Consider the following 17,447-nt stretch of genomic DNA (forward strand, 5'->3'; position numbering starts at 1 on the left):
ATAAAATTGAATTTTAAGTTTTAATACCCACCTCGCATCAAACGAGTCTCTGTATGTGTGTGTGTGTGTGTGTGCATGTAAGAAACAGCATTTTACTAACTGCAAAGAATGCTATTAAAGAATATTATCTTTTCCATATTTTTTATCACATCACTCTGTCGCACTAATGAAACATCTTACAAGCATACACACAAACTCAGGATAAGCGATATTCTTTCTTTCATGGAGAGTGAAAGAAAGAGTGATAAATATTTTTAAAGAGATGTAAGTCTACAATGAGAAAAGTGAAAAATGAAAGAGATTGACAAATAAAAAGAGAGAAAAATATAAAGAGGGAGAAAAAGAGAGAGTGAGAGAGTGAGAGAGAGAGAGAGAACGTTTTTGTTGCTGTCATAGATTTTGAAATTTTATAATTAAGTGAAAATATTTAAAAAGAATTTGCACATTCGTGTACTTCACGCTGAATCCGATTTTGTAATCATTTCTACACAATCCGAAAATGCGATTGGGAAGCTAGCATTTCGGGTGAAACATAGAGTAAAAATAAATTTTACAAGACAAATTTTTATATAAAATGAAAGCAATTCGTGAGAGATAACAAATATACAGAGAGAGAGAGAGAGAGAGAGAGGGAGCGAGAGAGATAGATAGAGAGAGAGAGAGAGAGAGAGAGTGGAGAGAAAGAGAAAGAGAGAGAGAGAGGGGGAGAGAGAGAATGATAAAATATGCGTTAATTACATAGCAAGAGTGGAAGGTGCAAAGCCGAGCGAGCCTGGTGATGATCGAGAGAGAGTAGAAGATTTATCGATCTAAAAGTTCAGTTATTTCTCATAGCAAATTACATGTTTGATTACTATTTATGTACAGCATTCTCTATGGGACGAAGATTTCGAAAAACAAATTCGTTTTACTCGACGACGCACAGTTTCAGAGCCCTTCAAGAGTAAAATACATACATAAGCATCTGAACTCTTACTTTTATAGTAGATACATATCTATACACAGATATGTTTACCAAGTTTTGCAGATGCTAATGCACTTATAATGAAAGCCTAAAATATAAGAAATCAAAATAAATCACACAGAAAAGTTTGCAGCGAACCGGGTAAATCTCCAACTACTAGATATCAGACGATTCTAACATTTAAAATAAAGTAATTATGAAACATGTAAGAACCAAAATTACAAGATTTAAACTTACTAACGAAATGTTAAGCATCTACAAATTCAGCGCTTTAATTAGAAACATCCTAGATTAGTAAAAGCAACATTTTTCTGGAGGTAATCGAAAGCAAATGCTACTAATAATAATACCTTTTATTATATCTTGTAAAATATATTCCTTGCAGCTTAAAAAATGGAAAAACATTGGTGAGATTACCTCCATATTTATGAATGTTTCTAAATTGCGATGTGACACATGCATGAGATGTGACACATGCACTGAGACACATGCATGGAGACACACACACACACACACACACACACACACACACACACACACACACACACAAACACTAATACGCACACACATACACACACAAACACTAATACACCCCCCCCCACACACACACATATATACCCATGTATCTGTGTATCTATATATGCATATGTATAAATGTATGCGTGTCAGTGAGTGTATTTTGGTACACACTACCTATAGATAGTATATCACTTCATGCTATCGCTTCTGTCTATATTTGTACTACCTTCGTAAATGCTGAAATAATATTTACTTACCTACGAGAAACATAAAGACGGCCATCTTTTCTCATTCTCAAAAAAATATTGGGAACTGTGATATCATGCTGATAAGATTTCTTTCCATTCAAAAAGTATGTGTCTGGCTTCCATATATTGTGCAGAAATTTGTTATTTAACTGGAGTTCTGTAATGTTTTCTAGGTTGAATGCTAGTCGTTTATCATACCAAACTTGTCGATAGTAAAGCTGCATGGAGTATGACTGGAAATAGAAATAGTTTACAATTATCTGTAACGTTGCATATCCATCTCAATACCGGTGTTTAGATAAAGTGTCATGTAATATAAACATCAGTTGCTGTAACAAGGGAATATATTATTATATAAGAGGGTTTGTTTTTCGATAAGAATAATTTGAGTTACAAGGAGAAAATAATGTTGGGGAGATTAAAACTTTGTTATTTAATGGAAAGTAAAAAAAAAATTATAACGTTGAACTCACACACGTTTGATCACACATGTTTGCTCGCTGTGTATATACGGGTATGGGCTGAAAAATTCTTTGACTGACTATGAAGGAGTAAAGGTAGAGCTGGGAAATCTTGTAAGTATTAATGTCAACTATTCTTAGTAATAACGGTATTGTTCTTTCAAGAAGACTTGAAACGTAGCTAGTAGCGAGATCTGTTGAAAACCGACACAATTCGGCATCGTGGTGTTATTAAGTACTCACAGGTGAACGGATTTGCTAGCAAGGACATCCATTCAGAGATGATTCCTACATTAGGATATGACGCTCCAGTTTTATCAACAGTGCAAAAGTGGGCAGCCAAATTTAGATAGGAAAGAGAGAATCTTGAAGAAGACCCAATGGCTAGGCATCCTGCAATTGCTACCATCAGGGAAAACATTGTTCGTGTTCAACGCAGTGTAATAAATGACAGGCGATTGGCAATAAATCAAATTATTCGCACATAACGTGAGAAAGTTGAAAATATTCTGCACATTGAACTTTGCAAATTCCAAGGTTTGTGCTCCATGGATGCCATATCTTCTGACACCCGATCAAAAGCACACCAGGCTTATCACACCACGGGAAAATTTCACATTATTTGAGGCAGATCCAGCTTCAGTCATTGAACAATCAGAAAGTTAGTGCAGGTAATATTTTTTGACATAAAATTTCTTCTTGTGTCAAAATAAAATATATCTTTGTGATACTTTACAATTTCATGTATAATTCATGGTATGTGCTTTCCATATGTTTGAAATTATTACTACAGTTAGTGGAACTCTAAAATGTACATTATTGTCGAAAATTATCATGAGAATGTTTTTATTTACCCAATGGAATTAATTCGTAAACCGAGAAAAAAACAAGCAAATTCAAATGCATTACTTTGTGGCGGGAATAGGCCCGGTTCCACACGTATATATATTCCTTGATGGATGGGAAGTCGGCCCGTCGCAGAATTACTAATTTTTCGAGTTGTGTGGACAGGAGCAAAGTAGAATGAAGAGTTTTGCTCAAGAACACAACGCATCATCCGGTCCTGTAATAGGGTCCATAATGTTACGATCCATTGAGCCATATACATTAAATCATCGTTGAAATGTTGACTGAGATAACATTTTTCCTTTTGGTAAATAATGCCCCGCAATCAGTTGTTATCTTAATTTTAATCAAGACAGCGATATATTGCCATTAAAACTTTCGGCTATAATTTCGGATATGCATTTTTCAATGTTCAGCAATTGTTTTGTTTTTTTTGTACTGGTATTTAATTTACGTATTTGGATACATGCACAACAAATGTTTCATGAAAGCTCCATAACCAATGTCCGGACACTTCGTAAAATGATTATATCTTCGACATTTTAAATGTTTATACTTAACGAATTAGTATCTTCTGGCCGTTTTCGAAATGTAAATACAAGGAATGGGACTAGTGGACAGTTCTGGAGTTAATATTTTTGTATTCACATTACCCTGTTGCATGAAATGTTTAATTGTTCATTTTGTATTAAATTCATTATGAAGTATCTCATACATTTGAGATTTTGAAAACGTGACGGTTTCTATTTCTAAAATGATTTTGCAAGGAATGTATGAGTGAGGTTGGAGCTAGTTGGATTGAACATAACACCGGTAGGATATTTCGAGATGATATGGCCGGTTCCAAGTTTTAAGGTTGGCGCAACGGATAAATAGAGGTCGGGACCTGAATAATTTAGGAATGTCTTCATCAGGCTGATTTTAATATATATGTATATAACATCAAAGCACATAATGTGGAGCTTCATTTTGCAGATCCCTGAGATTTTCCAATATTTTAATTTGCACAAATATATTGCTGTGTGTATGATATATTGCAGACATTTTTCAATTACATGAAGACTTCGTATGTCTTTTTAACGTTTATACAAAACATAGATATTTGGTTTGCTTATTATTGAAAAATATCATAATTTCATAAATATTGCAATGCTTCCTAGGAGCCTGGTATCGCTAAGTTAGAATATTGCATGACAGTCGAATACCACTCGGAGATATGTGATACTGAAATTGGATAAAAGAAAAAGACTTACACGAACATTATTGCGTACCTACTTACATAAACATATAATCTAACACACGTAAATATATGCATAATCATTCATACACATATAGTAAATGGTATACATACACACACAAACACACACACATACACACACACACACACACACACACACACACACACACACACACACACACACACACACATATATATTAATTGATATCTGTGTGTGTTTTGTATTGTATTTATGTACATATACAAGAGGCCAAAAAGTATGCCAGGCATTACTTAGAGATACCGCATATTTGTACCTATGATTATCAAAATATCAATGTATGTATGTGTGTATGTATGTATGTATGTATGTATCTATCTATCTATATGTCCGTCTGTCTATGTTTCTCTCTATCTAACTATTTATCCATCTATCCCACTACCTACCACTGTGTTTGTGTGTGTGTGTGTGTGTGTGAATATATATACGTATATATATATATATATATATATATATATATATATATATATATATATATATATATATATATATATATATATATGTATACACACACATACATGTGTGTAAGCGCGTAAAGGCGCGTGACTTAGTAGTTGGGATATTCGACTCACAATATTTGGTCGCGGGTTCAATTCCCAATGATGCGTTGTGTCTTTGAGCAACACACTATATTTTCACATTGCTCCAGTCTACTCAGCTGCCAAAAACGATTAATACCTGTATTTCAAATTGCCAGCCTTTTCACACTTTGTGCCATGCTGAATCTCCTTGAGAACTGCGATAAGGGTACTCGTCTCCGTGGAGTGCTCAACCACAAGCATATGAATTTATAGAGCAGGTTATTCCGTTGATTGTATCAGCAGGGACCCTCGTCGTCGTAGCCGACGGAGTGTTCCTATAACACATATATATGCATATATATATATATATATATATATATATATATATATATATATATATATATATATATATATATATATATATATATATATATATATATATATATATATATATATGATGTGTGCATATATTTCTATGTGTATGTACGCATATAACATCACACTCATAACAAAATTAGTGCTGCTGTTATAGAATTTTCTACATACGAGAAAATAAATAAAACGTGGAACCATTATAATATCAGTAAAAGTTAGCCCAAAATAGATGTTTTAGAGCTAGTATGATGGATATATTGTTTTCCACAGAGACAACAACAGCAAAAAAGGTGAACAAATAAAAATCCGCTTGTTTTGCAATATAAGAAAAAATGCAATTTCTTACTGAGCGATATATAACGGCAAGGTGAAATGCTGACTAAATTTAATTAAGATAATTGGAAAATGTCAGAAACCATCATACCAAGTTTACATAAATTTGCAGATCCTTAGTCGAATCACACGTACCGACATGAAGGATTATTGAATGTTTAATGTATATGCATTCCCCCAGCTCTATTAATCATGTTTTTCCAGCCTTTATAACATTACCAAATAACTTAGCGTGTTTCTTTACGATTTAAAAGTTAGTGAACGAATTTAGTTTTCTGTTATATTTAATCAATGGATATTTCAATACGTTTATATGCATATGTATTTATGTATATACATACACACACATATATACATGCATACACTTATATGTACAAATACTCACACACACACACACACACACACACACACGCATATATATATATATATATATATATATATATATATATATATATATATATATATATATATATATATATATATATATATATAATGTCCAATCTCTCTTATGTGCTACTGGTAACATGTAACCCAGTACAACTTGTTGTATGGCGGGTCTTCGGCGTCAAAACCGGCAACCCCACCAAACTTACTTGGTGAGGATGGTGACCTCTGGACACTCTGCGGCATAAAATTACAAGACCTGTCAAAGGACGGAAGAACTAAAAAGACTGAACGGCTATCCAGTAAAGTTGTGTGGGTGTATTTTGTGTTGTGTTTGTATTCTTGTGTGTATTCATTATTACTAACTCTGTGGCTGTTAATGTATGGTTGTGTGTGTGTGTGTGTGTGTGTGTGTGTGTGTGTGTGTGTGTGTGTGTGTGTGTGTATGTGTGTGTGTGTGTGTGTGTGTGTGTGTGTGTCGGTGTGAGTGAATGTAAAACCCGTACGATGGACGGATATTAGCTCTTTAGTCTTGGATGACAAGCTATTTCGGAGTGTCAAAGTACATCCATTAATGAGGATCTCTCCATCTTTATGGGTTATGCTTTTGGTACTTAGAGAGTCGGATTGCGTGATTGCGCGCTTTCTCCTCACTTAAAATAAATTGCTGAAGTTACACGAGCTCAATAAATGGGATTGGGTGTAGGGGTACTGTTGACATGATCTCTGCATGGCAGTTACTGGAAAAGTGTGTGGAACAGCAAATAGGACATTATCAGGTAATCATTGATCTTACTAACGCTTTTGACAGTTTTGTGGGGGATCTTGAGGAGACTTGGATGTCCGGAAAATGAGGTGACATGGAATTGAAAGCAGTGATGTTTACAGGAGAAAAAGAAACATGGAGAGTTGCGTTTATATAGAAAGGAATTTATGTAGAGTATGTGAGGTAATCATCAGTATGATCTTTTGTAATTCGTTTCTTTTGAAGTGACTACAGATTTGGTGCACTTCTTAACTCCTTTGATATCAGTGCTCCTATATCATAGGTCATTATTATATTTAGTCAGGCCACATTCCTCTAACAGCAACCTCCAGGTTCTTATATTTGCTTATTTTATCAAGTGTTTTCAGAGATATATTTTTCACAACAAGGCCTGAAAAATCAATCAGAATATAAGTTGTCTTTTTTTCAATACGATTTTTCACAATGTGATCAAGTCAGTTTACCTTTATTTCTTGATCAGTCTGAACACTGAAATTCCAAATGATGGTAATCTATGTATTCTGGGTGTACATAATATTGTTTGTGCAACATAGTGACCAGTGTATTTACTTAGCTACTTTGTCATCCATTTGCAAGTATTCTGTTGGTTGCAAGCAGTGTCGTTTTCTAAAAGTGCTCCAACCTTATTGCAGCGCCTATTTGTTCCATGCACTTCACACGATTTTTACTCACTGTTCCCAGGGCTCCGACAATTATTGGTACTACTACCACCTTTATCATCATCATCATCATCATCATCCTCATCATCATCATCATCCTCAATATTATTATTATTCAGTAGTTTTATTTTTATAACGTGCTTTCACTTCACTACCAATCGCAGCTCTGTGTGCCTTGGGTATGTGCTGTGGTTGGCTGTGATGCACTTATGGTTACTATATTGAGAGTGTTTTGCGTAGGATGTGTGCAGTGCCCAGTAGTGCAATTTTCTGTATGTTATATATATTTGTAAGTCCTGGTATTTTTGTTATGTATTTGTCTGAATATTTTTTTATTATACCTAACGCACCTACTATGGTAGGAATTGTTTCTGTTTTTAGATTCCGCTTTCGAGTTACCTCTATCTCCAGGTCTTTGTATTTTGAAAGTTTCTCCGTTTCTTTTAGGGAAACGTTGTCATCTGCTAGTATTGATACATTAACTAGAAAGAATGTTTTTCTTCATGATCTTTGACGACTATATCTGGTCTATTGGCCTTAATTTCTCTATGTTTGTGTATTGGCATATCCCAGAGTATGGTTGCTTTCTCGTTTTCTGTGACCTTTTCTGGCGTGTGCCTATACCATATTTTTCTGTTGTTATTCTATAGTGTTGGCATAGCTGCCAGTGTTTATAGGTCCCAGCTCTGTCGTGTTTGTGAATATATTCCTTCTTAGCCAGGACTGGGCAGCCAGAGATAGTATGATTTATTGTTTCTTGTCCATCTCCACATATTCTACAGTTACTTGTTATGTTTCTTTTCATTATATGTTTTTTGTAATTTCTGGTGGGGAGGCTTTGGTCTTGTGCAACAATTAAAACTCCTTCATTCTCTGCTTTGATTCCTGAGTTTCTCAACCATTGGTGGGATTTTTGTCTGTCTATGTCTTTTGCATTCAGTTTAGCCCAGTATTTACCATGTAGGGTCTTTTCTTGCCATCGTTTTGTCATGGTCCTTTCCTGTTCTAGTTTTAGTTTGGATTTCATTTGTTTTATAGCTTTTGTTGTTTCTTCTTCTTCTTCTTCTTCTTCTTCTTCTTCATCTTCTTCTTCTTCTTCTCCTTCTTCGTATTTATTAGGTAGTATAATTTCTTGTTTGTATTTGTCAGCTTCCCTAAATACTGAAAACAGTTTATTATTATTATTATTATCATCATTATTATCATCATCATTATTATAATTATTATTATTATTATCATCATCATTATTATAATTATTATTATTATTATCATCATCATCATTATGAAAGAATTTATTGTAATTAAGTTAGCAGATTTCTGTGTTGATTTTTGGCTTCCTCATCTCCAAAAAATACTTCTGGAATAACACTTTTGCACAAAACCACATTGCAGATACACATTCGGATAGAAATTTATGATTAATTACTATGGAAAAATAATGTCACCTTTGTGTTCCAAAACACCATCATCTATTTCGCTGTAGTTTAATATTTCTGAATTTTGTTACTTTCTTTGCTGAATACACTTTACGGGATTTAAACCTCACTTATCTTACGATGTCGGCTGTTTCCTCTCTCCATGATCATATCAAGTCTATTGGTTTCCAAACTATAGCATAACGGAATATCTATGAAAGTGTATGTTAACATGCTATAAATTATCATTCATATTTAAAACCTGAGGCACTTGTTGATAAAAAATTTGCATAAACTTAAATTCAAGCCTTTCATCAGCCTAGTGCTCTTTTGTTCTCGTGTTTACGTTCATAGAAATTTTGAGCAAATTAATTGCTGACGATGAATAAAACTCGAGTATATGAGATGCCATCGACACATGAAAAATAGTTAAATCCCCGCAAAAGGCTTTCAGAAACTAGAGGAACAGAATTGGAGTCCTTTATTTTGACTGTCATCATTTTCATCCCTGAATGTCTAACTTGTACCTGGTGATATTTAATGTGCACCTGCATCCTTTGAAGAAAGCTTTTTGCTGCTAATTCTTGCGTATTGAATGAGATTTGTTTTCTTATTTAAATTATTTGTAGTCATATTTTGTAATGATCGAATTTGCTTCGTATTGATATGAGCCTTGTTTTGTTAGTGTCTTTCAACATAGTACAAGACAACCGTAATTTGTCCATTTATTGATTCTGAATGTATGTGATGAAGATCGATACCTTTTACGTAGTGTTAGTAGATATCTATCAAAATTATCGCCAATTTTTTTCACACTTATTGCTATTGCTTACTTACAGAAACCAAGCAAGTTGCCCCTCGGTTTTACCTTTTACTATCATCATCATCATCATCATCGTCATCACCAGCACCACCAGCACCGCCACCACCAGCACCAGTACCACCTTCGCCACTGCCGCCACCGCTGCCGCCGCCGCCGTCGCCGTCGCCGCTATCATCATCATCATCATCATCATGAACAGCAGCAGTAGTATCGTTATCATCATCATCATTATCATCATCACAACCAATATTATTATTATCGTTACTACTGCTATTCTCTATAAAGTGAAAATGCTTTTAATGTAGTCAGATATTCATCTAGCATCCCGCAGAGAAGAGGATAAAACAGGTTAAAACATTCCAAAATTAAATATGAATAAAAACAATGACAAACGTTTTAATATATAGACTAATCAATAAAACATAGAACTTGTTTGGTACTTTAATAGTATACAAGAACTCAGATTGAGGCTAAATCTGCTGATTACGCTAAATACGAAACATTTCGTATTTTGGCGTAATATTCTCTTACAATTCCTATCATAAGTCTCGGTTATACTAACAAAAAAACATCTAACAAGATGCTAAGATCACAATCTTTATCCGTAAGTAATATAGCTGTTATATAAAAGGTACCCAATGATAAAAGCTTCTTGTTTTGTTTTTTTTCCATTTCTTTAAATTGCCAAGCAATTTGATGTCATTTCTACGATACCATTTTGAGGATTTCATAATTATCGTTACACTGTCTGACTGAATATACACGATAAAGATTCAACATCATGAAACATGTAGATATAGACATGTTGGGGTATAGTAAATACGCTTACGAGCGCTGAGAGTGGAACTGATAGACATAAACTTGAGAGAGTCGTTCTTGGACAAGACAGCACGCTATGATCTCTAGCAAATCATTTAAATGCATGTCGATCCAACCTATTCTGTAATATAAGCACCAAATAAATACAGCGGCTACCCTTTCTCTCTCTCTCTCTCTATTGATGTCAAATTCCCAATGCTCCATTCAGTCAAGATTTTTTCTCTCTATATATATATATATATAAATATATATAGGATGCTGAGATTAATCTGTCATCTAAATTACGAAAAATTAAAATAACACTGACATCTCATTTTAGCTGTTATATTTACCAAAATTACATAAAATATCTTGAAATACAGAAGAATAAATTTATTTAATAAAATCGACATTGGCTTCAACCGTGACCACCAGACGACTTCGGAATCTCCTGCAACTCTTCTGGACAGTGTATTTGTTTACACGGGTCAATACTACCATAATCATTGCTGTTACAAGGAGTTGTGTTGGTCTCCCGCTGCACTGCGCCCCACACATAATAATGAAGAGGTTGGCATATTCAAGAATTAGGTGTCCAGATGTGAGGGGTGATGTAGTCGCAGGAATTGCTTGTGTGGCATGGTGCAGAATCATGTTGCCAGACATAGGGTGTTCCAGTAGCCACCCTCTTCACCTAGAGCTGCCATACCTCCTCCTCCAGGCACTTGATGTAGGTCTCCGTGTTGAGTGTGTGGTTGTGTGAAAAGATGAATGGATGTATAACGTTGCCATTGCCAGTCATCACTCCGAATAACTATGATATTGACGGAATGATTCATTTTTATCAACCTTGGTACATGTCTTGTGATTGCAGAGTTCTCAGACTCACACCGAAACACTCTGAAATGTTCTGGTAGAATGAATTGCGTCATGGTTCTGTTTTTCTCACAGACGGTGTTCAACTGACCCTACTATACTATGTAGTCGGCAAAATCAAACAATATTCAATGCACATGCGTGAAATAAGAAATATAAAATAGCTACAGTTAAAACATCGCACGCTGTATATATATGGGCGTGTGTGTGTGTACGCATATATGTATGTATTTACCTACGTATCTGACTCTCTCTATCTCTCTCTCTCTCTCTGTATATATATATATATATATGCACCCAGAGAGAATGCTTTCTCGGCCTACATCCAACCATCGCACTTTCTCTGCATTCACTGCCTACTTCTCACTACTATACAGTAGCAACACTAATTAGCAGACCATTAAGAGAGGATCCCCTCAACACCATCAGAAGCTATGGTTCCCTGAACATTTCGACTTTCTCCATGTTCTTACGACTATAATTTCAGAGGACGAATACCCCTCCACAGTTGATTAGTGTCGTGTAGGTAGTGGACGCTATGAACTACATCTATAGCGCTTTCTAAACACTGAAGCGGTTTTTTTCTTTAATCTGACTGCTTTCTACCCCTGCATGTCCGACATTATAAATGTCTATATTTGCCGCCAGCTCAACTCTTGATATCAGAATATCTCTTATGCTCTTATATTTCACGTCGTGTACACCGTATAGAATTCCTATTTATTCGTTGACAACATATAAACCAGAACCAATTGCCTGAATGTATCAAACACTGCCAGTTCTCCACTTTATGAGTTATTGCTCTTCAATTTCAGTATGAGTGTTTCAAGATTCGATGTTGCTATTCCGAGTCTTCAAGGATTTTCAGTGAGCCAACTCTTAACCAACTCGTGATATATTTTCATTTTTACTCTTCCGTACTTTACACATTTCACGTTCAGCAGGTACTGATTCGTAATTCGGAATACTTTTTGCATCAGACTCATTGCAGAACACAGACACTTCTGTTTCATGTTTTTTGTTGGAGCTATGTATATAAGCTATCCAGTTTTTCCTCTTCGCTATGTGATATAGTTCTTAACCATTTTCTTTCTTTACCTGTCTTTTAACATTTTTGTTTTATTTTCCTGCTATCTTAAGTGCTTTCCCACCAGCATGTTACCATGTGTCTGGAGGATAGACACGCACACACTCACACAGCTACACCCATACGCATATATAAGCACACATACATATACGTATGCACACACGCACAGACATAAAGTCTAACTTGCATACATATATATATTCGGAGAATGCTTATTAATCGATATCAACTGGCAAGCAAGGTGATAATCAATAACGAAATAAATATGTGAAATTGTTCATTTAGTCTACAGTGCTGCAAAGTTTCACATCAAATATGAACTGTCATCGACGATGCGGCATTTGATACCGCAATATTACACCCCATTACATACGTCATGGTGTTGCAATTAAAAAATAAAAAAAATAAAAACGTGTTGTTTGTCATATGTACGGAGACCGACATCACACACATACACATAAACGCACACAAACACAGAAAGAACCGTATATATATATATATATCTATATATATATATATATATATATATATATATATATATATATATATATATATATATATATATATATATATATATATATATATATATATAAATATATATAGTGGGGAGTTTCTATGTCTGTCTGTGATCATGGTTACAGGTTTAATCGCTGGCGGCCTGATCATGGAAGAGGAAATTCTGGTGTACATGGTGTCAGTAACAGACACCATAAGATTGAGCTCGCATTATCATTTTGTAAAGAACACTGCACATCATTTGTAGGAGTGTGTGATCGCTTTCTATAAAACATATCGGAACGTTAACCTTACAACGTATGTAAATAGGGCAGTCGTGATAAGCATACCCACTTCAGGTAAGATATAATGTTGAAATGTATTGTATATCTAACATCTTAAGTTTGTAGAAAAGTCCTCATGCCTTAGTAGTGCTCTCTTGTTAGTAGATCCGTCGACAATGAAACACCATTAAAACTAGAAAAAAAACCCAACAGAATTTGCGATCTTATAAAGAAAAGAGTGCATAGATATTACATTAAATCGTAAACAGATTTTATGAATGATGCTTAGCTATAACTGTTACAGGCTATGGGTATATTTTGCAGTAAACATAGGATGTCTTCAAGACTGGCATTATCCGAACATACTTCAGTATCACCTCAAATTGTATATGTATTTTATCTTCTAAGGTTGGTTGATCACAGAATGACTAAGCAACTAGCTGATGATGTCTTTTCCTTTCGTGAATCGGATACGAGACAAGCCCAATGACTATTAAGGACTACCTTAACATATACTTACATAATTAAAATTAGCTATTACTCTAATCACTTCCAATCACATTCCTTAGAATATCGTGTTAAGGTAGACGCTTCTTAAGGACTACTTCATCGAAGTCTGTCGAACAAATTAAAATAATGTGAATACGCCAACGACAACCTAAACACACACCTCGTAAATGCGAACTACCTGAAGGTGGTGCCCAAGCATGGACGCATTCTGATGACTGAAACAAGTAAAAGTTTAGACAAAAGATGGCTTTAAAACTATGCTAACGTAGGGTGCATTCGTCATTTCAAAACAAACCAACACAATTCACAATAAAGTTTTAATGACGCATGGGGTCCTAGATACAATAAATCTTACAAACACTTACAGGCCACTTACAGGACTATCATGTGTAAATACGTGAACAGAAGGAGCATCAAGTTTACTTAGTGATATGTGGCCAATATTTCTAACCATCTTTGAATCAAATTTTATTTGCAAGCACGCATTTGATCAGTTGTTTTTAATCGTATCACTTACGAATTTGAAATCATATTTGTTGGATAGGTGCTAACACACTCTTGCACACGTTCACATACATGCCTAGCTGATGAGCTTTAAGTGTGAATTCGGTACAGAAAGCGAATTCAATTGATACTGGGATATCTACCCTCGTATTTTTAGTTTTACAAATTGGGACGTCAATTGTTCTAAATGAATTTGCTACAGTCTCCATGCGTTTTTACATATAGTGAAAGGTACGTGGTTTTGGAGAGTTTTAACTCTGCTTTCAAGCAAACAGATACATAGTGTACCTTGACTTTTAATATATATATATATATATATATACATACGGAGAGAGATGTAGAGAGACAATGACAGAAAGACAGAGAAAGACAGAGAAAGACAGAGAGACAGAGCAGGAGAGAGAGAGCAGGTTAGAGAGAGAGAAATACTGATAATGATAAAGGGAAAATATTGACCTAGAGTACACCAAATCTTACATGGAAGCTAATTTGATAATACCCAGGTAATTTCCTGTGTAATATTAGTGCATAAGTCAGCCACGTTCATGCGTGCATATGTATTTGTGTGTAATGTGAATAATGTAGATATTAATTAAGCATTTAAAATTTGGCTCAAGGTCAGCAATTTCCGGAGAGAAGGTACATTAATTACATCCATCCAAGTTCTCAACAGGTAAATATTTCATCGACCCAATAGTATGAAAAACAAAATCGACCTAGGCAGAATTTGAACCCAGACCCTGAAGATGAATGAAATACCGTTAATTATTCGCTCGGTGTGCTAACGATTCTGCCAACTTGCCGCCTTTGGTTTCAAATTTTGGTACGAGACCAACAAGTTCGGCGGGGGTGGGATAAGTCCATTACTTAGGGCCACAGTGTTCAACTTGTACTTAAATTATCGAAATCGAAAGGATGAAAGACAAAGTTGACCTCGGTGGAATTTAAATTCAGAACGTGGAGGCAGACGAGATGCCGCGAAGTATTGTGCTCGGGGAACTCACGATACTGCCTGCTCTCAGACTTAGATGTAAATATTAATTAATGATGAAACGTCAACAGCTCAAACGTGCAAATTACTGTAACTACTACTGTACTAGCGTTATTTGTGAGTGCTTTATAAACAACTGGTTTGTGAAATTGATTAAAGAAGGCATGGAGGATTCTTTTCTTGGCAAAGATTAAATCTCTTGATCAGAAGACGTAGTTCTGGGTCCTGTGATGTACGTTGTGTTGTGCTTAATATATATACGCTCACAAACAAATATACATTGTGTTTTTCTTGATTCTCCTTTGTCATTTCCTCATTCTTCCACCTTGTCTACTACTTTTTATTCTGATAATTTGTTTGGTAAATTATTAAGTCCCTCCACAAATTTCTTCTCTACCTAAAGCAAACCCTTCACTGAATCCCTTATAAGTCAGGCAATACAATACCGTTAGACAAAATTCAAATCTCAGTTAACATGAAACCAGCGACACACAAGCACACACACCCTCTTCCCAACATATATATTTATGTGTATGTGTGGTCTTCTTCATATATCTGTGCATGTATTTCCATGTGTGTGTGTTTGCGTTTTCCTCGACGTAATCTCTGCGAGTTTGAAGCAAAATATTCGTTTCAATTGTTTTTGTAACATTCCCTTACTATTTATTTGGAAAGAAAAAGAAAAGTACAAAAACCTGTACATAAAAAATAACATTTGTAATGTGAATGTGCTATTAACCGAGATATCACTGCACTTCACTGCAAGCAGTCTCATTATAATATGATATTTTGATTGTAAAGGATTATTCTACCGATTTCCAATTTCACTTTATTGGAATGAATATTTTTCTTTCATTCATCTGTAGCAATTTTTCTACAATTTTTTAAAAAAGAGAAATATATATTCTTAAAACTATTTCAATTAAGGAATCATTTCTCGACGTATTACATGATCCTTTCAGAAATGTTTGGAAAGATGCCGTCTAATTTCTGCTTGACTTTTTAATCCTATCACGTCAAGAATGATAAATGGAGACACAGGGGAAAAAAAATATTTGGTATTAATGGAAGTGGAGTGGAAATGAAATTGTACTGAATTTGTATTATATTGCTGTTTCTTTTACATTGAAAATATAAAAGGAATGAATAAGACATTGAAAATCGTAACTATCGATTTACAATTGAAATATAAATTTCTAATACGCTGTATTTTTATGATCAAAGTTGTATTACATAGAAAGATGATTGGTGACAAATAAGATGCAGTAAGTAAAGGTGTCTAATAAACGGAATACTTGATTAAGTAGTTGATGGGTTTAAATGAAATGGGATCACATATATTGTTCATCAGTTGTAATTGTAGTTGAGTAGAGGTCATCCGGGTTTACCAAGTTTGTGTGGAAAATTTGAAAATTTGAGAAAATTTGATTGAATTGTTGCCTGTTACAGGCATAGTGTGTGTGGCTGGCTGCTGGTGGGCGTTTCTATGAAATAACCAAGTTCAGCAAGCGGAAACCACCTCAAGATTTTTGATCACTTCGGTCGCTGGACTATTGAGTGTTTATTTCACTGCAACGGAGTACCAGTTCAAGCCAGGGCTGCAGTACGGTGTAGCCCATTTTGTTCCTGTCAAAGATTCTGTGTTTTTTCCTTTTTTAAAAATTCTCTTTCTTTACTTTTTCCTTGAATTTTTTCCTTCTTTTTCTCTTCCTCCTTTTTTTTTTGAACTGTTTTTGTTTCGTTTATTGAACTATTTCTTTTTTTCTGAACTGTCATTATTTTGAGATTTTTTCGTGAACAGTTATTTCCTATTTGAACCTTTACTTAAGACAGGAAAAAAGTTAAGGCAAGACTACTGCTTTGGAGTGGGAGATTTCAGGGAAAGAACCGCGGTGTTGAGGACGTACTTTGAGTCATTCGACAATATTACGGTCTTTCCCTCAGTTGAAATTGAGAAAGAGTTGGCAGAATATCTTCCAACCATTAAGTTTATGGCCTGAGGTGTCAAGTACGCACCGGTTTGGTTGCTATTTGACACTCCTGAGGTGGCTCGCAAGTTTGCGAGCCAGCCCTTAGAAGGCCAAAACGTTCCGTTTCTTCCCAAATACTGTGGGAAGAAATTAACTAGGGATTGGGTTTGTGGCTTGCCACGTGGCATAGAACCCGATTTGATAGAGGATACTATCCGCTGGGGTCTGGATGGCAGCGGTCCCAAGATCCTAAACGTAAAATTTTTGCCTATGGCTGATTGGGTTGGATCAAAAGCTCTTTTGACCCTGTGGATCCAATC

The 17,447-nt window shown here is 35.0% G+C and overlaps 1 protein-coding gene across 3 annotated transcripts in view; it reads right to left on the reverse strand.

Annotated features, from left to right (window-relative positions):
- LOC106873251 (gamma-aminobutyric acid receptor subunit alpha-5) overlaps positions 1-17,447 on the reverse strand; it is a 649,257-nt gene that overhangs the window by 231,520 nt on the left and 400,290 nt on the right. For all 3 annotated transcript variants that reach the window (XM_089357609.1, XM_052970713.2, XM_052970714.2), the window contains one exon: positions 1,741-1,964. In XM_089357609.1, coding sequence (XP_089213735.1) covers positions 1,741-1,964 — 224 coding nt within the window. The remainder of the gene's footprint in view (positions 1-1,740; positions 1,965-17,447) is intronic.

Source organism: Octopus bimaculoides, chromosome 9 (genome assembly GCF_046866305.1).
Source record: "Octopus bimaculoides isolate indiv1 chromosome 9, ASM4686630v1, whole genome shotgun sequence".
Classification (NCBI taxonomy): Eukaryota; Metazoa; Mollusca; class Cephalopoda; order Octopoda; family Octopodidae; genus Octopus; species Octopus bimaculoides.